This window comes from Crotalus tigris, unplaced genomic scaffold (assembly GCF_016545835.1).
Source record: "Crotalus tigris isolate CLP2741 ecotype Arizona unplaced genomic scaffold, ASM1654583v1 scf7180000021486.375087, whole genome shotgun sequence".
NCBI lineage: Eukaryota > Metazoa > Chordata > Lepidosauria > Squamata > Viperidae > Crotalus > Crotalus tigris.
This window is the reverse complement of record NW_024098534.1, coordinates 117963-140281: the sequence shown is the minus strand read 5'-3', so window position 1 is coordinate 140281 and position 22319 is coordinate 117963. Positions and strand designations below refer to the sequence as shown.

The 22319-nt window shown below is 45.5% G+C and overlaps 1 protein-coding gene across 4 annotated transcripts in view; it reads right to left on the bottom strand.

Annotated features, from left to right (window-relative positions):
* Positions 1-22319, bottom strand: part of KIAA1328 (KIAA1328 ortholog) — a 207254-nt gene that overhangs the window by 103412 nt on the left and 81523 nt on the right. For all 4 annotated transcript variants that reach the window (XM_039318725.1, XM_039318727.1, XM_039318728.1 and 1 more), the window contains one exon: positions 17659-17786. In XM_039318725.1, coding sequence (XP_039174659.1) covers positions 17659-17786 — 128 coding nt within the window. The remainder of the gene's footprint in view (positions 1-17658; positions 17787-22319) is intronic.

Here is a 22319-nt window from a genome sequence, read left to right as displayed (position 1 = left end):
CAGACAGCTGTTGAGCAACACCTCAACACATCCCTCTAAGCCCCCAGCTGATGGAAATGCTTCAAAGTCTTATGTTTCCTCTGGGTAAGCCAGCAAATTGGAAGGGTCAACAAAGTCGAATCTCTCTGCCTCGACATTGCTTTCCCTCAGCCTATTTAAAGGTGTGTGGACTTCAATTCCCAGAATTCCTCCGCCGGCCACGCCACCTCAGTGACTGGGGTTGAGAAACGCTGCCGCTCCGTGTGGTCTTAAAGCAGGACGTGTATACAAATTACCCTGGAAATGTCTTTAATTGCCCCCAATGGGTCTATTGAGGAGCAATTGTCCCACGGATTCTTTAGCTATCTCAACAACAGCCTAAAATTGCCCTCTTTATAAGCTCCCCTGAACATCAGGCTTCGCTCTTAGGAAAAGCCGTTAATATCGGCCTCCCTCCAAGCCGTTAATATCGGCCTCCCTCCGGCTGAAGCCTCAGAGGACTTTCCGCAAAGGGATGCAATAAAACCGCAGTTGCCTCCATCGTTTTTCGTTAAAAGGCCTTGTTAAATTTCTCACCAAAAAAGAATATCCTAAGATCACAGGAGGTGGTGGAAAAATGAACATTTAGCAAAAAGGGTCCCTCCCACGGGGCGCAGTCACAGAGATCTGGGCAGCATACGAGTTTCCTATATTGTTATTATCTTGGGAATCATTTTTTTGTTGCTGTTAATTGCGAAGTCGTGTCCGACCCATCGCAATCCCATGGACAACGTTCCTCCAGGTCTTCCTATCCTCTATCATCTTCTGGAGTCCATTTAAGTTCACACCTACTGCTTCAGTGACTCCATCCAGCCACCACATTCTCTGTCGTCCCCTTCTTCTCTTGCCCTCCATCTTTCCCAGCATTAGGCTCTTCTCCAGTGAGTCCTTCCTTCTCATTAGGTGGCCAAAGGACTTGAGTTTCAACTTCAGGATCTGGCCTTCTAAAGAGCAGTTGGGGTTGATGTCCTCTAGGACTGACCGGTTTGAACGCCTTGCAGTCCAGAGGACTTGCAGGAGTCTTCTCCAGCACCATAATTCAAAGGCCTCCATTCTTTGGCGTTCAGCCTTTCTTATGGTCCAGCTTTCACAGCCATACATTGCAACTGGGAAAACCATGGCCTGGACTATACGCACTTTTGTTGGCAGGGTGAGGCCTCTGCTTTTTAGTATGCTGTCTAGATTTGGGGAATCATTTTAGTTACTTCTAAAAAAAAAAAAAGTTGTCAAAGCCAGGTAGACTGACGCTAGATGCCCCTTTCTGCTTCTTTCTTTTTATATGTAAAATAGTATTAAATATTATGAATGTACTAATATTAATATCAAATAATATTCACCTATTCTCCAAAGCACCAGAGGGCAGGACAAGAAGCAACGGATGGAAACTAATCAAGGCGAGAAGCAACCTGGAATTAAGGAGAAACTTCCGAACAGTGAGGACAATTAACCAGTGGAACAACCTGCCTCCAGAAGTTGTGGGTCCTCCAATACTGGAGATTTTTAAGAACAGATTGGACAAGCATTTGTCTGAAATGATACTGACTCTCCTCCTTGAGCAGGGGGTTGGGCTTGATGACCTCCAAGGTCCCGTCCAACTCTGTTATTCTTTTAAAGTCAAGGGGGATGGCAGATTCACTGAACAGCAGTGTTACACATTTAAGAATTGCAGCGATTCTTTTAATCTGTGGCAAGAAAGGTCATAAATTGGGGCCAAATTCACTAAGCTAAGTGGTGGAAATCTGGGGCTCAATCACGCTCATATGTCGAGATGCACTTGTAATGCCTAAAACAGTTATTTATATATGTCTCCGGATCTGTAACTGAAAAGGAAGTGCTTGTAGAAAAAAATAAGCTGCCAAGAAAGATCAGAAATCCTGGCTTAAAGGAACATGTTAATAGAGAAACCCCTCTGAAACAGAAGCACAGAAGTTTAATTATCTCGCTTATCCTCAGATTCTCAGGAGACGTGTGCCAAGGAAGGCGCACGAAAAAAAAGAAGAAGCTAGAGACAGGTAGCGATTCAAAAACCTGTATCCATTATTGCACTTAAGGTTTTTCTAATTCACCAGCTTAATTGGAAAGACAAGGCCTCTTTGCAGGCAAAAACATAGAAGGAAACGTGAAACCTGAGGCAAAATAAGGAAGCTTACAAGAGGTGCAGAAGCCTTAAATGGCTTCTCTCTGTGGCCAACAGCGCGGAAATCCCAACTTTTTCCAAAGGCAACTGGACTTCGTCTTCCCTTGACGACGTTTCCCTTCTCATTCAAGAAGCTTCTTAAGTTCTGATGAAAGGGACCAACTGGTTTTAATAATAATAATAATGAAGTTGGAAGGGACCTTGCAGGTTGTCTAGTCCAACCCCCTGCTCAGGCAGGAAACCCTGCACCATTTCGGACAGATGGTTGTCCAGTCTTTTCTTAAAAACTTCCAGTGTTGGAGCATTCACCGCTTCTGGAAGCAGGTTGTTCCACTGGTTAATTGTTCTAACGGTCAGGAAGTTTTTCCTTAGTTCTAGGTTGCCTCTCTCCTTGATGAGTTCCCATCTACTGCTTCTTAATAATAATAACAATAAAGTTGGAAGGGACCTTGGAGGTCATCTAGTCCAATCTCCTGCTCAGTCAGGAAACCCTATACCATTTCAGACAAATGGCTGTCCAGTCTCTTCTTAAAAACTTCCAGTGTTGGAGCATTCACTGCTTCTGGAGGCAGGTTGTTCCACTGGTTAATTGTTCTAACTGTCAGGAAGTTCTAGGTTACTTCTCTCCTTGATTAGTTTCCATCCGTTGCTTCATGTCCTGCCTTCAGGTGATTTGGAGAATAGCTTGACTCCCTCTTCTTTGGGGCAGCCCCTGAGATATTGGAACACTGCTATCATGTCCCCCCTCATCCTTCTCTTCATTAAACTAGACAGACCCAATTCCAGCAGCCTTTCCTTATATGTTTTAGCCTCCAGCCCCCTAATTCACCCAGGAGGAAGGAATCCTCTGCCTTTCTACTCATAAATATCTCAGAAAATTATCTATAAACCCCTTGCACCCTGGACAGAAACTGTGTCAACTCCTTCCCTTGGGACGCCCTTACTGGGCGTTGCGTGACAAAACATCCAGACCCAGGGGTGGGTTTTTCCCTTGTGTCATCACACGGCTGAACACCTCATTGTCACAAAATACTCTTGTGTCTATTTACCCAGGTTGTAAGCCTGCAGTATTGGTTATCTTCCTTCTTTTCTTCTTTACTCCCCCTCTTCTTAGTATTATGATGATGATGATGAACATTATTCTGTTGCTTTGCATGTATACTGACAGCTTTTGCAACCAGAGAAAATTCTTTGTAGGTCTAATCACACCTGGCCAAATAAAGTATAAAATATAAAAATACCAGAGGGTGCAATTATTCACATGGGCAGAGAGATGAGAGGAGACCTCACGTGCCATCACCACCCCACCTTTTCTTTCAAGCTAGGGGCATTAGAAGATTGATTGGTTGATGGAGAGCAGTCATCCAATGGAACAACTTCCTTCCTTCCTTCCCTCCCTCCCTTTCTTTCTTTCTCTCTTGCTCTTTCACTCTTTATCTCTTTTTCCTTCCTTCCTTGCTTCCCTCCCTTTCTTTATAAACGTTCTTTCTCTCTCTCTCCCTCCCATCTTTCTTCCTTCTTTCATCTTTCTCATCTATCTTCCTTCCTTTCCCTCCCTCCTCTTTCTCTCTCTCTCTCTCTCTTGCTCTTTCACTCTTTATCTCTCTTTCTCCTTCTTTCCATCTTCCTTTCTCCCTCCCTCCCTTCTCTTCTCCCCATTTTCTCCTCCGGGTGGGCTCTCACGGCTGTCCTCCCCACGCCACTTTCAGAGCAGACGAGGCTCCCAGACCACAGACCCAGCGAGGAGGAGAGTGACTCTCGCCATTCTTTAGAACAAGATTCTGAAAAATCCGAGGCGTTGGAAGCCTCTGATTCTCAGTCTCTTAGAAGGGTGTTTGTGTCGGAGAAGTAGCCTTCGGGACATGGGGTCTCGTCTGTCTGTCTACTTCTGTCTGTCCCTCTGCAGAGAGGGAGTCAGAAAGCCAAGATAGTTGATCATGCGACCATGGGGATATGCAACGGCTGTAAGTGTGAAAAAAGGTCATAAGTTACTTTTTTCTGTGCTCCTGCAACTTTGAATGGTCACTAAATGAAGTGTTGTAAGTCGAGGACTTCCTGATCATTTTGTTCCCAACGGACGCCAAGGCATGCGCGCAAGAAAAGGATGGGCTGCAAATGAGCCTGGATCTACTTGTGCAGCCTCTCCTTTGTTGTCAAATTGGCGTTTGCTGACCTGTCACTCCGTCGTTTCCCACCTGGGCAAAAGGATTCATAGAAGACACGATTGATTGAAGGCAGTTTCATTGTTACTAATGCCCGGCTTAATTTTAAAGACAATGGCAATTTTAAGCAGGGTAATGCCCTGGGTTAATAAAGTTTCCCTGAAAATGGCTAACAGATTTATTGCATTTGGTTGTTCAAATAAAGACCCAGTACGCTTTCTATAAATTATCGTCTTTCTAAAACAGGCAGAAAGAAAGGGAGGGAGAGAGGGAGGGAGGGAGGGAGGGAGGGAAAGGAAGGAAGGAAGGAAGGAAGGAAGGAAGGAAGGAAGGAAGGAAGGAAGGAAGGAAGGAAGGAAGGAAGGAAGGAAGGAAGGAAGGAGAAATAGAGAATAAGAGCAAAAAAGAAAGAAAGGGAGGGATGGAAAGGAAGGGAGGAAGGGAGGGAAATAAAGAGGGAGGGAGGGAGGGAGGGAAGAGAAGGAAGGAGGGAAAGAAAGAAAGAAAGGGAGGGAGGGAGAGAAGGAAGGAAGGAAGGAGAAAGAGAAAATAAGAGTGAAAAAGAAAGAAAGGGAGGGAGGGAGGGAGGGAAAGAAAGAAAGAAAGAAAGAAAGAAAGAAAGAAAGAAAGAAAGAAAGAAAGAAATTAAAAAAGAAAGAGGGAGGGAAGGACAAAGAGAGAATAAGAGCAAAAAAGAAAGGGAGGAAGGGAGGGAGGGGACAGTGCGGGTTTAAAATATTGCACGTATTCATATATTAGTGGCTTTCCCATACTGCCACCCGCATTGACAGGGCAAGCCACGTGGACAGGTAGTCCTCAACCAGTGGTGGGATTCAAATATGCAAACAACCGGTTCTCTGTGTGGAATGCACTTCCGGAAGTCCATTCTGGGCCTGGGCAACAAAAAATTAGCTACCGGTTCTGCCAAAGTGGTGCAAACTGGCTGAATCCCACCACTGTCCTCAACTTACAACCACAACTGAGCCCAAAATTTTCATGTCTGAGTTTTGCCCATGGAAAACCCAGTTTGTGAGCCATGCGAATCTGGCTGGCAAACTCAGACAGGGGTCACAGGTCCCTGGGGTAGCACAACCGTTGTTAAGCGCTCAAAGTTAATCTCGTGAACCTGGGGATAATGCAATGGTCAAAAATGGTCCTAAATCACTTTTTTTTCAGTGCTATGGTAACTGTCAAATGCTCACTAAACAAATTCTAACTTGAGGGCTACCAGTATATAAAGAGAGAGCAAATTCCACTCCCTTCTAGCACTGATGATGTTACCGAGCTGGGTCATGAAACGTCTGCAAGAAAACAGCCAGGCTCAGAGAGCACCCAGAATCCCCCCCCCACACATACACTCCGGCTCCTCCTCCTCCCCCCTTCACAACCCCCCCCCTTCTAGCACTGATGATGTTACCTAGTTGGGTCATGAAATGTCTGCAAGACAACATCCAAACTCAGAGAGCACCAAGGACCCCACAGTTGTTGTACTCCACCACCACCTCCTTTGCCTCCTCCTCCTCCTCCTCCTCCTCCTCCTCCTCCTCCTGCTGCCAAACCCCACTCCCTTCTAGCACTGATGATGTTACCTAGTTGGGTCAGGAAACATCTGCAAGAAAACAGCCAGGCTCAGAGAGCACCCAGAATCCCCCCCACACACACACTCCGGCTCCTCCTCCTCCCCCCTTCACAACCCCCCCCCTTCTAGCACTGATGATATCACCTAGTTGGGTCAGGAAACGTCTGCAAGAAAACCACCAAGCTCAGAGAACTTCAAGAACCCCCTAGTCCTCTCTTCCTCTTCCTCCTCCTCCTCCTCCTCTTTCTCCTGCACTACACAAAGTCCTCTCCCTTCTAGCACTGATGATGTTACCTAGTTGGGTCCTGAAACGTCTGCAAGAAAACCACCAAGCTCAAGGAACTTCAAGGACCCCTCCGTCCTCTCCTCCTCTCCACAAACTCCCCTCCCTTCTAGCACTGATGATGTTACCTAGTTAGGTCAGGAAACGTCTGCAGGAAACCTAACCAAGCTCAGCGCGCACCAAGGACCCAGCAATTACACGATCATCTGTTGCAACACACAACACAATTTGAAGAATGCCTCAGCCATGGGGATCAAGCAAAGTTACCCAACCTAGGAAGTTATAATTGAATCGATCCTATCAAAAAAAAAAAAAAAACCAACAACACCCAAATTCCAGCCCTCCTCTTTCGGAACACAAACCAGCACTAATGGAGAAATTCCGCCCACAATCCTCGCAATCACATATTTCCCGCTGCTCAAAGCTGCTGCCGCTGATGGAAATATAATGTTTTCCACTTCTCAGAGAACTGCTTAGAAAAAAAATTCTTCTGGCACATGCAATATTTAAAACCCGCACCATTGCCTCCGAGCGTGTGTTTAGACTGCTCGGTGGTGCCAAAGCGGTGGTGGTTTATAGGTCAGGAGGGCAGTAAATTATGCTGGTCGAAAGAAAAAGGGAAAACAGGCTTATTGTGGCCAGCTGTGCTTTGGAAAAAACAGGCTATCGTGCAAAGCTAAAAGGATGCATAGGTGACCTCCGGGGTTTTTGTTTTTGTTTTGTTTTGTTTTTACAAGCTATTTGCCAGTGGTTGGCTTGTCTAACGATGTCCCTGCCAAACATTTAAAAGTCAGATTGTCAAGGGAACATATTTGCCAGAAATGTATTTTCAGAAAGGGATATTTAGCCGGATGCTGGTAACCCTGACTGCCATCCCTGCCGGTCTGGAAATAGGAAAAAAAAAAAAAAAAAGAGGGAGAGTGGCTGGGAAGTTTGGGGGCCTGGACTCATAATGAGTGTCATTATAGAGAGGCTGAAAAGTGGCAGTTCGGGGTTTTCTTAGGCCAGGGGTAGGCAGCCTTGGCTCTTTTATGACTGGTGGACTTCAAGTCCCAGAATTCCTGAGCCAGCCATGCTGAGGGGAAAGGGAGAGGTTTCCAAGCTGAGCCATGCTGGCTCAGGAATTCTGGGAGTTGAAGTCCACAAGTCATGAAGGGGCCATAGTTTCCCCATGCTGGCTCAGGAATTCTGGGAGTTGAAGTCCATGAGTCATAAAAGAGCCAAGGTTGCCTACCTCTGGCCTAGGCCTAGGCCGCTTTATGACTCGTGGACTTCAACTCCCAGAATTCCTGAGCCAGCATGGCTCAGCTTGGAAACCTCTCCCTTTCCCCTCAGCATGGCTGGCTCAGGAATTCTGGAAGTCCATGAGTCATAAAAGAGCCAAGGTTGCCTACCCCTGTCCTAAGTCCTCCTGTTCTAAGCGGTGAGCACGAAGCCAAAAACACCAGCCTGAAGTTGACGAATGGGACTTTGTCGAAACATCGCCAAGACACTTCCAATTTTACGCGTGTGTTTGTGTGTGTGTGTGTGTGTGTGTGTGTGTGTGTTGGCTGGAGCATCCGGTCTACCAAGTACAGGATTGGATTAGATTGGAGAGAAACGCAGAACAGACTGATTTATCCTATATTTGGGTTTCATCCAACACATAGATATCTATCCTCCCTGGTTTCTGCTGACAGGAGTGTGGGGAACCTGTGGCACAAAAGGTTAATACAGCTGCCTAACATGCCCAGGTTCAAATCCCAGAGGGGTATGACTAGCTGATGAGAGCTAAAGAGCTTGAAATAGCTATACTAGTCTCCCACTAACTCTTTGTCAGCTACAAAATTTTGAATATATATGTATATGTATATGTACACACACACACACACACACACACACACACATACATACATACATACATACACATCTCTGCTTCTCCCAAACTGCACTTTTCCTGACACCCCAAAGGCGTATACCGAGATTTATGTTTAAGGCTGCCTGGTTTTAAAAATCACCTGCTAATCTCTCTGGATGGCTTCCCTTTCCCTTGCTTGCATCTTTACGCATAAAACATGCGGGATGAAGGAAGCAACCCAAGAGGTGTTCCCATACGGTCCTGTAAGAGTTACCAGCAAATGCAAAAGTTGCATTTTGATCCCTGCAGGAACTAGCACCTGCCCACTTTCGCTTCTTTTCACAAACAGGGGGTCCGTTTCTTCCTTGACAGTGTCAAAATCTCGAAGCACAATTTTGCGTCACCAGCAATTATTGCTTCTGAGCTTGCCAACAAGGACATGATTGGGATGTAGGCTTTAGAGGTTCAGAATAGAAGACCCTGGGACCCCAGGACAATTCTCAGGTGTCCGGCCAGACTCATGAAACATTTTCTCATAACAATATTTTTCCATTTCATTGGACAATGTGACCTGATCCAGAGGGAGAAGAGAGATTTCTAGGCGTTTTAGTACATGGCGTTAAGGTGGGGTTTAGCCAGAGCTGGTTTTACTTTCATACGTGCCGAAATGATGTACTCAATAAACTTTTGCATTAAGACAGCAGTTCTCAACCTATGGGTCGCGACCCCATTTGGGGTCGATCGACCATTTCACGGGGGTCGCCAAGCAAGGCTGCCTGCCATTTTTTCCCCCTTTTCCGGCGGGTGCCTTACCTTCCTTGGGCTGGGCCAGCTGGTGGCCCAGCCGGTGGTCGGCCTGCTCCGTCTCTGCCGCTTGCTAGCTATGCCTCAGCCGGCGCAGAGGGCGGCACCACGCATGCGCGGCGCTCCTGGGCAGGGAAAGTTCTCGACTTACGACCGGTTGGGTAGTCCTCGACTTACGACTGGTTTAGTCCTCGACGTACGACCGGTTTAGTCCTTGACTTACGACCGATTGGGGGTCGCGGCATTAAAAAGGTTGAGAACCACTGCATTAAGAGATCGGGAAGTCTCAGGGGTGTTTGCTTGGTTGCATCCGTCAGTCGCAACCTTGACGGATAGCCTGGAAGCCTAGAAGGGTGTCCATCCATGGTTATTCCTTTCAATGATTCCAATGATGAGCAGAATGTTTTTAAAATCACTCAGATTGGAGGGGTTTATAAATTGGGCTGTCTAAATAAATGCCTCCCTTCCCAAATATTGGAAAGCCGGCTGGCCGTGCTCTTCGCCTCCCCTGATCTGGCGTGCCAAAGATCTATTTGCAGGTAGTTAATAGAGAAAGATAAGCAGGCAGTTTTATCCTATTTGTGTCAAGAATATGTTTGTCATGCTGTGGCCGGCAAGACAAATCAGGGTCTAATTAGCTCAGTCAATTCCTTCAGCATTATCCTTTCAGTCTACATTGAGTTATTAAAGCCAGGGAAATACGAGACTACCAAGACAGCAAGGGTGGAGGAAGATGTCAGAAGCTTATTAAGTGGAGTCAGGAAATGCAGCGGCAACGCAGACAATCTAGGAAAAATGCAAATTAAAGCCTGGCTTTACTGGGCAAAATTTCCCTTCCCCCCAGAGGTTCCTTCAGCATCTGGACAGTTTAATAAACAATCTGTCACATTGGAGGGATTTATAAATCTGGCTACCTAAATAGCCTAATGCACCTCTGGCCGAGATAGGAGTGGCAGATATTTAAATAGCCAGCAAGGTCCTTGGTGCTCTCTAACCTTTGTTAAAAAAAAGTTTTATAAGTTTTACAAAAAGAACAAAACAATACAAAAACAAAAAACAACATATACAAAGAAAAAACTAAACATTACACAACAAAAACCCCCTTCCCCAACCCCCACCCAAACACCCCCCCTTCCCCCCCCAGAGCTTCCCAGAGCAGAATATAGGCTTAATTAAAAAACAATTAAAAAATTATGTTTATAAAAAAAGAAAATATAACATTAAAACATATATGTATATATATATAAAAATGAAGATTATGAAAAGGCTATATAATATTTTTTATATCCAGTTTAAATTGTATAAATTTGTTGTTTTCTTGCAGACGTTTCATGACCCAACTAGGTAGAGCAGAGCAGAGCAGAGCAGAGCAGAGTAGAGTAGAGTAGCACAGAATAGAATAGAATAGAAACTGGAAGGGATCTTGGAGGTCTTCTAGATCAGCCCCCCGCTTAAGCAAGAGAAACTATATCATCTCAGACAAGTAATTGTCTAGCTCTAGCCTCTTCTTAAAGACCTCCAGTGATGGAGCGCCCACAGTTTCTGGGGGTAAGCTGTTCCATTGGTTGATTGTCCTCACTGTCAGGAAGTTTTTCCTTAATTCTAGGTTGCTTCTCTCTTTGTTCAGTTTCCAACCCTTGTTTCTTGTCCTGCCTTCTGGTGCTTTGGAGAATAATGTGACCCCCTCGTCTTTGTGGCAGCCCCTCAAATGGGCTTTGCGGAATGGAAGAAGAGGAGGAGAAGGATTGTGGGGTCCTTGGTGCTGTCTGAGCTTGGTTGGGTTGGGTTTTTTTTTTTTTTTGCAAATGTCTCATTACCAAACTAGGTAACAGCATCAGTGCTAGGGAGAAATGGGGTTTGCTCTCTGCTCTTGGTTAGGTACACACTCAGAAAACAACAATCTCACCGAGAAACCCCCAAGAACACTCCCACCAACACTGACATGGAAGTGACTAGTACATAAACAGAGAGCAAACCCCACTCCCTTCTAGTACTGATGAAGTTACCTAGTTGGGTAATGAAATGGGTGTGCAGCCTTCTTGGAACTGCTGAAAGGACTATGTTGCTGTGTCTTTCAACCGTTCCAAGAAGGCTCCACACCCATTTGCAGCACTCAGGTGATCCTGAGGACACAGGTAAACCTCCAAGTGGCCTCAACGACCCTCTAAAAGAAGACAAATGACCAGCTGTCTGCAAGGAGTATCAATCCTTCCATTCCCCACCCTCCAGTCAGAGCTGAAGAAGCTTCTCGGATGAGAAGGGAAACGTCTTCAAAGAAAAAACAAGAAAGTCCAGTTGCCTCCTGAAAAAAGCACCTTTGGGACAACCATGACCTGGATGATGGAGGATCCCCAAAGACAATCCCATTTCTTCTTCTGTTTGATCCTGGGGTGAAGCTAAGAGAGACGTGGTCGGGCCATAAATTCATGGAACCCGCACACGTGTATAATTTATAAAGCTGCTATTGCAAATGATAAATGCTCCAAAGGCTCATTTATATCTGGAAAGGTTACCTGCAAAGGAAGCTGCCTGCCCATGGCATTCATCACCCATTGTCCGGCAACGCCTGCTGCCAGCAACGGAGCCCCGGAATAGGACTTGGGCCTGAGGACATTTGTATCCGAGAGATACCTAGTGAGATTCTCCTTAATGTCCAACTTTTAGACCAGTGGTTCTCAACCTGTGGGTCGGGACCCCATTTGGGGTCGAATGACCATTTCACGGGGGTCGCCAAACCACGCAGTCCGCCATTTTTTTCCCTTTTCCCTAGCTGTCCTACTCCCTCTTATTGGTGGCCACACCCACTTGGGGGTCACCACAACATGGGGAACTGTATTATGGGGTCACGGCATTAGAAAGGTTGAGAACCACTGTTTTAGACGGACGGTCACACAGATACATATTCATACATGTATACATACTCCCTCGATCAGGGTTTTGGCTCTGTCAAACTCTTGTCTCTTACGCCATAGTTGGTATCGCTTTGCCACGTAGGAATGTTCTAAAGGCTGAAATCTGCATAAATTATATTTCTCATCATAGGTTTGGGTGACACCATAAAGATAAATCGACCTGGTTCAACAATGAGATTCCAAAGAACATCCCTGGAGCCTTCATGAGACTTCCCTTATTTATTTATTTCTAGACAGCATACTAAAAAGCAGAGACGTCACCCTGCCAACAAAAGTGCGTATAGATAAGGCCATGGTTTTCCCAGTTGCAATGTTTGGCTGTGAAAGTTGGACCATAAGAAAGGCTGAGCGCCAAAGAATGGAGGCCTTTGAACTATGGTGCCGGAGAAGACTCCTGCGAGTCCCCTGGACTGCAAGGTGATCAAACCGGTCAGTCCTGGAGGAGATCAACCTCGACTGCTCTTTAGAAGGCCAGATCCTGAAGTTGAAACTCAAATATTTTGGCCACCTAATGAGAAGGAAGGACTCACTGGAGAAGAGCCTCATGCTGGGAAAGATGAAGGGCAATAGAAGAAAGGGATGACAGAGGATGAGGTGGCTGGATGGAGTCCCTGAAGCAGTAGGCGTGAGCTTCAATGGACTCCAGAAGATGGTAGAGGACAGGAAGGCCTGGAGGAACGTTGTCCATGGGGTCGCGATGGGTTGGACACGACTTCACAACTAACAACAACATATCCTGCCTCACTGTTTTTATAAACCACTCAAGGTAGTGGACATATCTCATCTTCCTTCTAAGGCAGGACTAGAACTCACAAACTCCTGGTGGATTGGCCCAAAGTTACCCAGGTAGTTTTCATGCCTAAGGCAGGACTAGAACTCACCATCTCTGGCTTTCTAATCTAGATTGTTGCATTTTGGCTCACCAAGTTCAAAGCTGGGATGGGAAAACTGTCCAGTTAGCTCTTTCTTCTTTTAATGTCATGTTAACAGTCAACAGAATGGTCTGAGCTGGGTCTACAACAGCAGTGGCCTTGGGCCAACGAAAGGACCAAAGCATCCGCTGTGCTCCCCAATTCTCAGAAGAAACACAATTTCGGTCAAAATTTTGCCTCTGTTTCCCTATCCTGGAGCAATTTGTCCATGTTTTCCTTCCTGTAAAGCAGGAATCTCCAGACTTGGCAACTGTTAAAAGACTTGTGGACTACAACTCCCAGAATTCCCCTGCCAGCATGACTCAGTGATAAAAGGAAGGGGGGGTTGACATGGCTGGCTGGGGAATTCTGGGAGTTGAAGTCCACAAGTCTTGAGAAACTTTGCTTTTATAGTAGGGGGTCTCCCAACTTGGTAACTTTCTGACTGGTGGACTTCACCTCCCAGAATTCCCAAGCCAGCATGGCTCAGTGCTAGAAGAGAGTGATGACACTGCTGGCTGAGGAATTCTGGGAGTTGAAGTCCACAAAATCTGAAAGTTGCCAAGTTGGGAGACCCCTACTCTACAGAAGACTGTCCTGGAATGTAACCATCATTTCCACCGTTTCTCCAAACTGCAAAGTTATTTCCCTCAATGGCAGTCCAAACCAAGTGAATTTTTCCACCGATTTGAGATGATAACCTAATAATTTATAATTCGGTCCAAGGCGATCACGTGGAACGGAGGTGATTTTTCTAGACATCCGTAGAGTCCTCCAAACAAGAGCCAAGGAAGGCCACACCTGGAAGAATGCATCCAGTTTTGGTCACCACGTTACAAAAAAGACACTGAGACTCCGGAAAAAGTGCAGAGAAGAGCAACTAAGATGATTAAAGACCTGGAGACTAAAATATATGAAGAACGATTGCAGGATTTGGGAATGGCTAGCCTAGAGAAAAGAAGGACTAGGGGAGAGATAATATCAGTTTTTCTGTATTTGAGGGGCTGACACAACAAAGAGGGGGTCACCCTCTTCCCCAAAGCACCTGAAGGGAAGACAAGGAACAATGAATGGAAACTAATCAAGGAGAGAAACAACCTGGAATTAAGGAGAAACTTCTTAACAGTGAGGACAATTAATTAGCGGAACAGCTTGCCTCCAAAAGTTGTGGGTGCTCCATCACTGGAGGTTTTTAAGAAGAGACTGGACAGCCACTTGTCCTGGAATGCTATAGGTTCTCCTGCTTGAATAGGGGGCTGGACTAGAAGTCCTCCAAGGTCCCTCCCAGCTATATTCTGACTTGACTGAAGGTCACTGCTGAGAAAATGGTCCCAAATTCTTCTTGATGGAAGACCCTTAACTATATTTTAACATTTTTAACATTCCACAGCTGGAATACCCACCCCGTCAGCAGGGTTATTTCCACATTTGTCTGAGCCAAGTTCAGGGACCACTTTAATATTCACTTTACAATTAATACCGCTTTTTTTATGGCTGGCTAGAAAGTAAACCAATTTCAGCCCAGCTTCTCGGTATTGAATTTATTATAAAAAGTTATGTACTTAAAACTCCAGTAATGAAACCGGAGGCATCATGAGATATTAACCTAGAGTTAATGCTGAGAAAGCCGGTTTGAATAATTCAATTCATGTCACCTTAAGTATCTTTTCAAATGGAATTAACTTTATCTCAAACGCACATACAAAAAAGAGAGAGCGAGAGAGAGAGAAAAAGAGAGAGAGACTCACGTTCCAGTTACTGATTATTGACTCTACAAGAGCTCTGTCTTAAATCATTTTGGCACCATTTTTCTCCAGTAAGCCAAGACAGAAAGTTTGAGATGGAGGCATCAGACTGTGAATCAAGGACTATTTCATCTCAGCTCTTCCGTATCTCGGAGAAACACCAAACAGAAATGAACCCAGGAATTGCTGGGTCTCCTCTAAGTTTCAGGAAATCTTAATAAAATATCTATATGGAGTTCTTGCCTGGGTTTGTTTTAAGGTCAAAACTCGTATACTACAGTTAGGACAATTAACCAGTGGGACGACTTGCCTCCAGAAGTTGTGAATGCTCCAACGCTGGAAGTTTTTAAAAACAGACTGGACAACCGCTTGTCTGAAATGATATAAAGTTTCCTGCTTCAGCAGGATAGCAGTGTTCCAGTATTTGAGGGGCTGCCACCAAGAAGAAGGGGTCAACTTATTCTCCAAAGCACCAGAAGGCAAGACAAGAAACGATGGATGGAAACTCATCAAGGAGAGAAGCAACCTGATATTTAAGGAGAAACTTCTTAACAGTGAGGACAATTAACCAGTGGAACAGCTTGCCTCCAGAACTTGTGGGTCCTCCATCTTAAAGTTCCTAAGGTTGGGAAACACTGTTGTAGGTGCTTCATCACTCAAGGTTCTTAAGAAGAGACTGGACAGCCACTTGTCTGAAATGGTATAGGATCTCCTGCTAGAGCAAAGGGCTGGACTAGAAGACCTCCAAGGTCTCTTCCAACTCTGTTATCCTATCCTGTCCTAGCCTAGCCTACCCTACTCTACCCTATCCTATTATCAAGAGCATTTCTGGGTCCTGGATTATCATAACACGGATAGCCTTGAAAAGACCTACAAGGTGGACACGTAAGGATAGCAAGCTAAAAGGATCTCCGTGTAGATTGGGAAAAAAAAAAAAAAAAAAGGACTCACTTCACCAACACATGGCACAACACTAGGACAGTGTTTCCCAAACTTGACAATTTTAAGGCATGAGGACTTCAACTCCCAGAATTCCACAGCCAGCAACGCTGGCTGTGGAATTCTGGGAGTTGAAGTCCTCATGCCTTAAAATTGTCAAGTTTGGGAAACACTGCACTAGGAGAACAAACCCATCGGGACACGATTCAGTAGACCATCTGCATTTGAAAGACAAAGGCCACTCTTTCGAAGACAGGAAAGTCCACATTCTGGACAGAGAGGACTGCTGGTTGGAAAGAGGGGTCAAGGCAGCCATCAATCAGAATAGATTGATGGCTGATTGAGGTCTTCTAGTCCAGCCCCCTGCTCTAGCAGGAGATCCTATGTCATTTAAGACAGGTGGCAGTCCAGTCTCTCCTTTAAAACCTCCAGTGATGGAGCACCCACAAACTTCTGGAGGCAAGCTGTTCCACTGGTTAATTGTTCTCACTGTTAGGCGGTTTCTCTTTAATTCCAGGTTGCTTCTCTCCTTGATTAGCTTCCATCCGTTGTTTTTTGGGTTGCCTGCAGGTACTTTGTCAAAATTGAACAGTCCTCCCTCAACAGAGGAGGAGGGATACGAGACCACCCATCTCCTGTTTACAACAGCCCTCTCCGCGGTTCCAAAAGGGCTCCACGCCCATTTGCACTATTCAGACGGCCCTGAGAGCACAGATAAACCTCCCAGTGGCCTCAATGATTCTCAGAAGGAGCACTAACAACCAGGTGACTGCAAGGAATATAAATCCTTCCATCCTCCACCGTTCAGTCAGAACTGAAGAAGCTTCTTGGATGGGAAGCGAAACCTCTTCAAGGACAGAACAGCAGCCAGTCACCTTGGGGACTCTTGAATAGATTTTTCCACCTGGGACTTCCCCTCCATGATTCTTGCAAGCAAGCCCAACAACGTCCCTCCATGTTCCGCCCCTTGCTTTTCTGTCACGCTGACTCTGCTTCGTCCAGACACCACCGTGCAATAGTTTTTTGAAGTCCTCGGGAGGACTGTGGGATCTTCGGTGCTCTCCAACCACATTTTTTTTTCTTTCAGACATTTCATGATCAGTGTTGGAAAGGAACAAGGTTTCCTCAAGAAGTAAACAACACCCCCAGTCAAGAAACTAGCAACTCAGACCAACAAAATTAAGAGTAAGCAACAACCTAATTAAGGAGACACCAAGAATATTTGCATCAATGTTGACAAGATGAGTCACTTGTATATATACACAGGCAGCAAACCCCATTGCCTTCTAGCACTGATGATGTTCCTTAGTTGGGTCATGAAATGTCTGCCAGAAAACAACCCAGCTCAGAGAGCATCAAGGACTCCACAGTGATCCTCCTCCTCCATTCCACAAACCTAGTCTCTGAGTTCTAGTCCCACCTTTGGTATGAGAGCTCACTGAGTGACTTTCGGCCAATCACCAGGGGACAGTGAGTTCTAGTTCTGCCTTATCCATGAAAGCTGTCTGGGTTACTTTGGGCCAATCACCAGGGGACTGTTGAGTTCTAGTTCTACCTTAGCCATAAAAGCCAGATGGTGACTTTGGGCCAATCACCAGGTGACAGTGATTGGTTACTTTGGGCTAATCACCAGGAGATGGTGAGTTCTAGTTCTGCCTTAGCCACGAAAGCCAGCTGGTGACTTTGGGCCAATCACCAGGAGACGGTGATTGGTTACTTTGGGCCAATCACCAAGGGACTGTGAGTTCTAATTCTGCCTTAGGCATAAAAGCCAGATGGTGACTATGGGCAAATCACCAGGAGACGGTGAGTTCTAGTTCTGCCTTAGCCATAAAAACCAGCTGGTGACTTTGGGCTAATCATGAGGAGACGGTGATTGGTTACTTTGGGCCAATAACCAGGGGACTGTGAGTTCTAGTTCTGCCTTAGCCATAAAAACAAGCTGGTGGCTTTGGGCCAATCACCAGGAGATGGTGAGTTCTAGTTCTGCCTTTGGCATGAAAGCTGGTTGGGTTACTTTGGGCCAATTACCAGGAGACAGTGAGTTCTAGTTCTGCCTTAGGCATTAAAGCCAGCTGGGTGGCTTTCAATCTCAGGAGACTGTGATTTCTAGTCCCTCCTGAGGCGTAAGAGCCAGCTGGGCGACTTTGGGCCAGTCCCTCTCTCAGCCCAACCCACCTCACAGGGTCATTGTCGTGGGGAAAACACGAGGAAGTGGTCGGATACGTTTGCCGCCTCAAGTTGTTTGTGAAAATAATAAAGGCAGGATACAAACAAATGCATTAAAAAAAGAAAGAAATAAACAGGAGAGTTGGCGGAAGACGGCCTCACCTGCTGCTCCTTCTGCTTGGCGGCCTCCAGCTCGGAAAGGGAATGGGTGAGTTTTTCCTGCTGCTCGGAGAGATATTTCTGATAAAGGCTGAGCAGCTCCTGGCACTCGCGGTATTGTTGCTGCAGGGGTGAGATAACAAGTTAAGGATGGAAACGTTTGTGGTGCAGAAAAGGCAGGGAAGGAGAGGCAGGAGACACACACACACACACCCGCTGCGAATTCAGCATAAATCGGGGTTGGGTTTTTTTTGCCATTTGGAGAAGAAGAGACGATAAAATGGAACATGAAGGCAAACCGCAGGGAAGGGAGGAAAAGCAGCACTCAGAAGAAGCAAAGATTTGACCAACACAAGGCCGGCCTTTGTAGTTCAGAGATAAGGGATATATATATGTATGTATGTATGTATGTATATATATGTGCATAACATCTCAGATAGGATAGGATAACAGATAGGATAACATCTCAGATAGGATCCTCACCAAAGCCGAAACCAATGTCCTTTCCAAAGGATTCAACTTTGCAGTCGCTCCCAAACACATCCCCACTGAAACCATTATATGTGGAGTTGAAACCAGCCTGACTAAAATCAACCCCGACGACGCCAACAGAATCAGACTCGAAATCACCAACATCCTCTGCACCAGCAAGCCACCCAAAAGCAACTTACCCAAAGAGGAACAGACAGCACTACGTAACCTTAAAGAAGACACCAGCATAATAATCCTACCAGCAGACAAGGGCAACGCCACGGTGGTTATGAACACATCTGACTACCAAACCAAATTAACCAACCTACTCCAAGACTCCACATACAAACCCCTAAATACAGATCCCACCACCTACCTGGAAAAAACCACCAGATCCAAAATAAAAGCCTCCCCCATTAGCGAAGAGATCCAGCAAAGAATCATTCCCAGAGAGAAATCATCCAGATGCCCAAACTCTATGGTCTCCCCAAGATACACAAAGAAGGAACCCCACTCAGACCTATAGTCAGCTCCATAGGCTCACCTCTACAAAACCTAGCCAAATTTCTCGCCAAACAACTACAGCCCTATGCAGAATCCATCACCTCACACGTAAAAAACTCATTCCAGTTTATAGAGATCATAAAGAAACAAAACTTACAGCCCAGCGACCTACTAGTGAGCTTCGATGTCATATCCCTCTTCACCCAAGTGCCTATCAAAGAAGCCTTGACAGCTATCCAAAACAAATATAACCCCCCCAAACACATCTTAGATCTGACCAACCACTGCCTATCCAACACATACTTCATCTATAATGGACAAAAATACAAACAAACAGAAGAGCACCCATGGGATCACCCCTCTCACCTGTCATTGCAAACCTCTACATGGAACACTTTGAAACCCAAGCTCTAGAAAAATCGGATCACAAACCCAAACTCTGGCTCAGATACGTAGACGACACCTTCATAATCTGGCCACATGGGAAAGAAAAACTGGACAACTTCCTCACACACCTCAACAGCCTACACCCCAAAATACAGTTCACCATGGAAACAGAAGCTAACAACCAACTTCCCTTCCTGGATGTCTTAGTCTACAAGAAATCCAATGGCTCCCTAGGACACACCATCTACCAGAAGAAAACACACACAAACCGCTATCTGCACGCTCTCTCACACCACCACCCAGCACAGATCAACTCTGTAGCCAAGACACTCATCTCCAGAACAAAACGCTTAGCTGACGAACAACACCTAAAACCCGAACTACACACTCTCACCAATGTACTAACATCCAATGGATTCCATAGAAATAAGATTACAAACCTAATCCAAAAAGAAACCCCCACTAAAATCCAAGACAAAGAACAAGAAAACGGCAAAGCCATCCTCCCATACATAAAAGGCATCACAGACAGAATCAGTAAGATCCTCCATAAACACAACATCAAAACAGCATTCTGCACAAACAGAAAAATATCCACCATCCTTAGAAACCCCAAAGATAAAATTGAATTAGAAAATCAAGGAGTATACGAAATCCCATGCACCACTTGTCCCACCACATACATCGGACAAACCAACAGAAGAATAAGTGCACGCATTGAAGAACATAAGAACTCAATCAAAAAAGAGGAACCAACATCTTCCCTGGTCCAACACCTTAAAGCTACAGGACATGAAATTGACTTTAAAAATACCAGAACCATTGCCAAAAGTGAACATTTTAATAACAGAATAATCAGAGAAGCCATAGAGATAGAAAAACGCCCACACAGCATGAACAAGCGAGATGATACCTCCCGCCTACCAGCCATTTGGAAACCCGCCCTCATTGACAAACGACTCCCTAACACAAAAAATGATACCAGACCCACACTCACAAAAACCACACAGGAGGTCACCACCAAACATCCACGCAAAAAACAAAACCAAAGCCACACTGACTATGAGGCACGACCACAAACCAGAAGCCAGACCACAGCTGCATCATTAGCCACTTTAAACCCCCCCAATCCATACATGAAGCAAACTGACACCCTCAATGAAGAGGAAGCACGACCACGAACGCGAAGCCAAGGAATGGCAGGGCAGCCCAAAATCTTGAATCCCTCTGCAACTCAGACTAACCTGAGCACAACCAAACAGAACACTCCCCCAGCCAATCAGAGCACAGCCAACCCCCCAGCCAATCAGAGCACAGCCAACCCCCCAGCCAATCAGAGCACAGCCAAGCCCCTAACCAATCAGAACACACCTCCACCCAATCAGAACACAGCCAAGCTCCCACCCAATCAGTTCATACCCCACTGGCAGTTAAAAGGAAGAAACAGCTAAGACCACACATTGCTGCTCGAGGCACGAAGCTGAAAGCACCAGCCTGAAGATGACGAATGGGACTTCGTCGAAACGTCGCCAAGACACTTCCAATTTTACGTGGGAGAAAACCCGAACAACCAAAGACCTACATACAAATACCCGCGAAAACCTCAGAAAACAATATATATATATATATTGCTGCTCGAGGCACGAAGCTGAAAGCACCAGCCTGAAGATGACGAATGGGACTTCGTCGAAACGTCGCCAAGACACTTCCAACTTTACGTGGGAGAAAACCCGAACAACCAAAGACCTACATATATATATATATATATATATTATATATATATATATATAATATATATATATATATATATATATATATATATATATATATATATATATATATGTTTTCTGAGGTTTTCACGGGTGTTTGTATGTAGGTCTTTGGTTATTCGGGTTTTCCCCCACGTAAAATTGGAAGTGTCCTTGTCGACGTTTCGACGAAGTCCCTTCGTCATCTTCAGGCTGGTGTTTTCGGCTTTGTGCTTCTACGAGCTCCTAGAAGCACGAAGCCGAAAACACCAGCCAGAAGATGACGAATGGGATTTCGTCGAAACGTCGCCAAGACACTTTCAATTTTACACGGGAGAAAACCCAAATAATCAAAGACCTACATATATATATACAGGTAGTCCTCAACTTACGACACTTCATTTAGTGACCAAAGTTACAACGGCACTGAAAAAAGGTCTGTTTTTCACACTTATGACCGTTGCAGCATGGCTGTGGTCAAAATTTGGGCGCTTGACAACCGATTCATATTTACGACCGTTGCAGCGTCCCGGGGTCACAGGTTCCCCTTTTCAAGACCTTCTGGCAAGCAAAGTCAACGGGAGAAGCCCGACTCACTTAAATGGCCGTGCCACTAATTGAACACCCGCAGTGATTCACTTAATAACGCTGGCAAGAATGGACACACAAGGAGGGCAAAAATTCGTTTAACAACGGTGTCACTTAGCCACAGAAATGTTGGGCTCAGTAAGTCACGGATGACCTGTATTTTGTATACGTGTAATTCTTGACTTACGACCAGTGACTTGGGAGACCTTCAACGGACCCTGAAAAATGCGCTAACATAAAACGATGTCATTTTTCTGTAGGATGTTTTTGAGTTGGGGGTGGGCTTTCTCCCCCCCCCCCAGCATCTTGTCTCCCCATGGCCTTTTTTAACCTTCTCTGGATATCAGCGCCCAGGATAAAAGTTGGTCACAGAGATGTAAAAACAGGGTGAAAAAAGTAAGGTTCTACATTTAGGCAAGAAAAACCAAATGCACAGGTATAGTATGGGGGTACCTGGCTCAATAATAGCAATTGTGAGAGGGATCTCGGAGTCCTAGTGGACAATCCCTTAAATAGGAGCCAACCATGTGCTGCAGCTGCCAAAAAAGCGAACACAGCTCTAAGCTGCATTAACAGAGGGATAGAATCAAGATCATGTGAAGTGTCAATACCACTTTACAATGCCTTGGTAAGGCCACACTTGGAATACAACATCCAGTTTTGGTCACCATGATGTAAAAAAGATGTTAAGACTCTAGAAAGAGTGCAGAGAAGAGCAACAAAGATTATTAGGGGACCGGAGGCTAAAACATATCAGGAACGGTTGCTGAAATTGGGTATGTCTAGTTTAACGAAAAGAAGGACGAGGGGGGACATGATAGCAGTGTTCCAATATCTCAGGGGCTGCCCCAAAGAAGAAGGAGTCAAGCTATTCTCCAAAGCGCCTGAAGGCAGAACAAAAAGCAACAGATGGAAACTGATCAAGGAGAGAAGCAACCTAGAACTAAGGAGAAATTTCCTGACAGT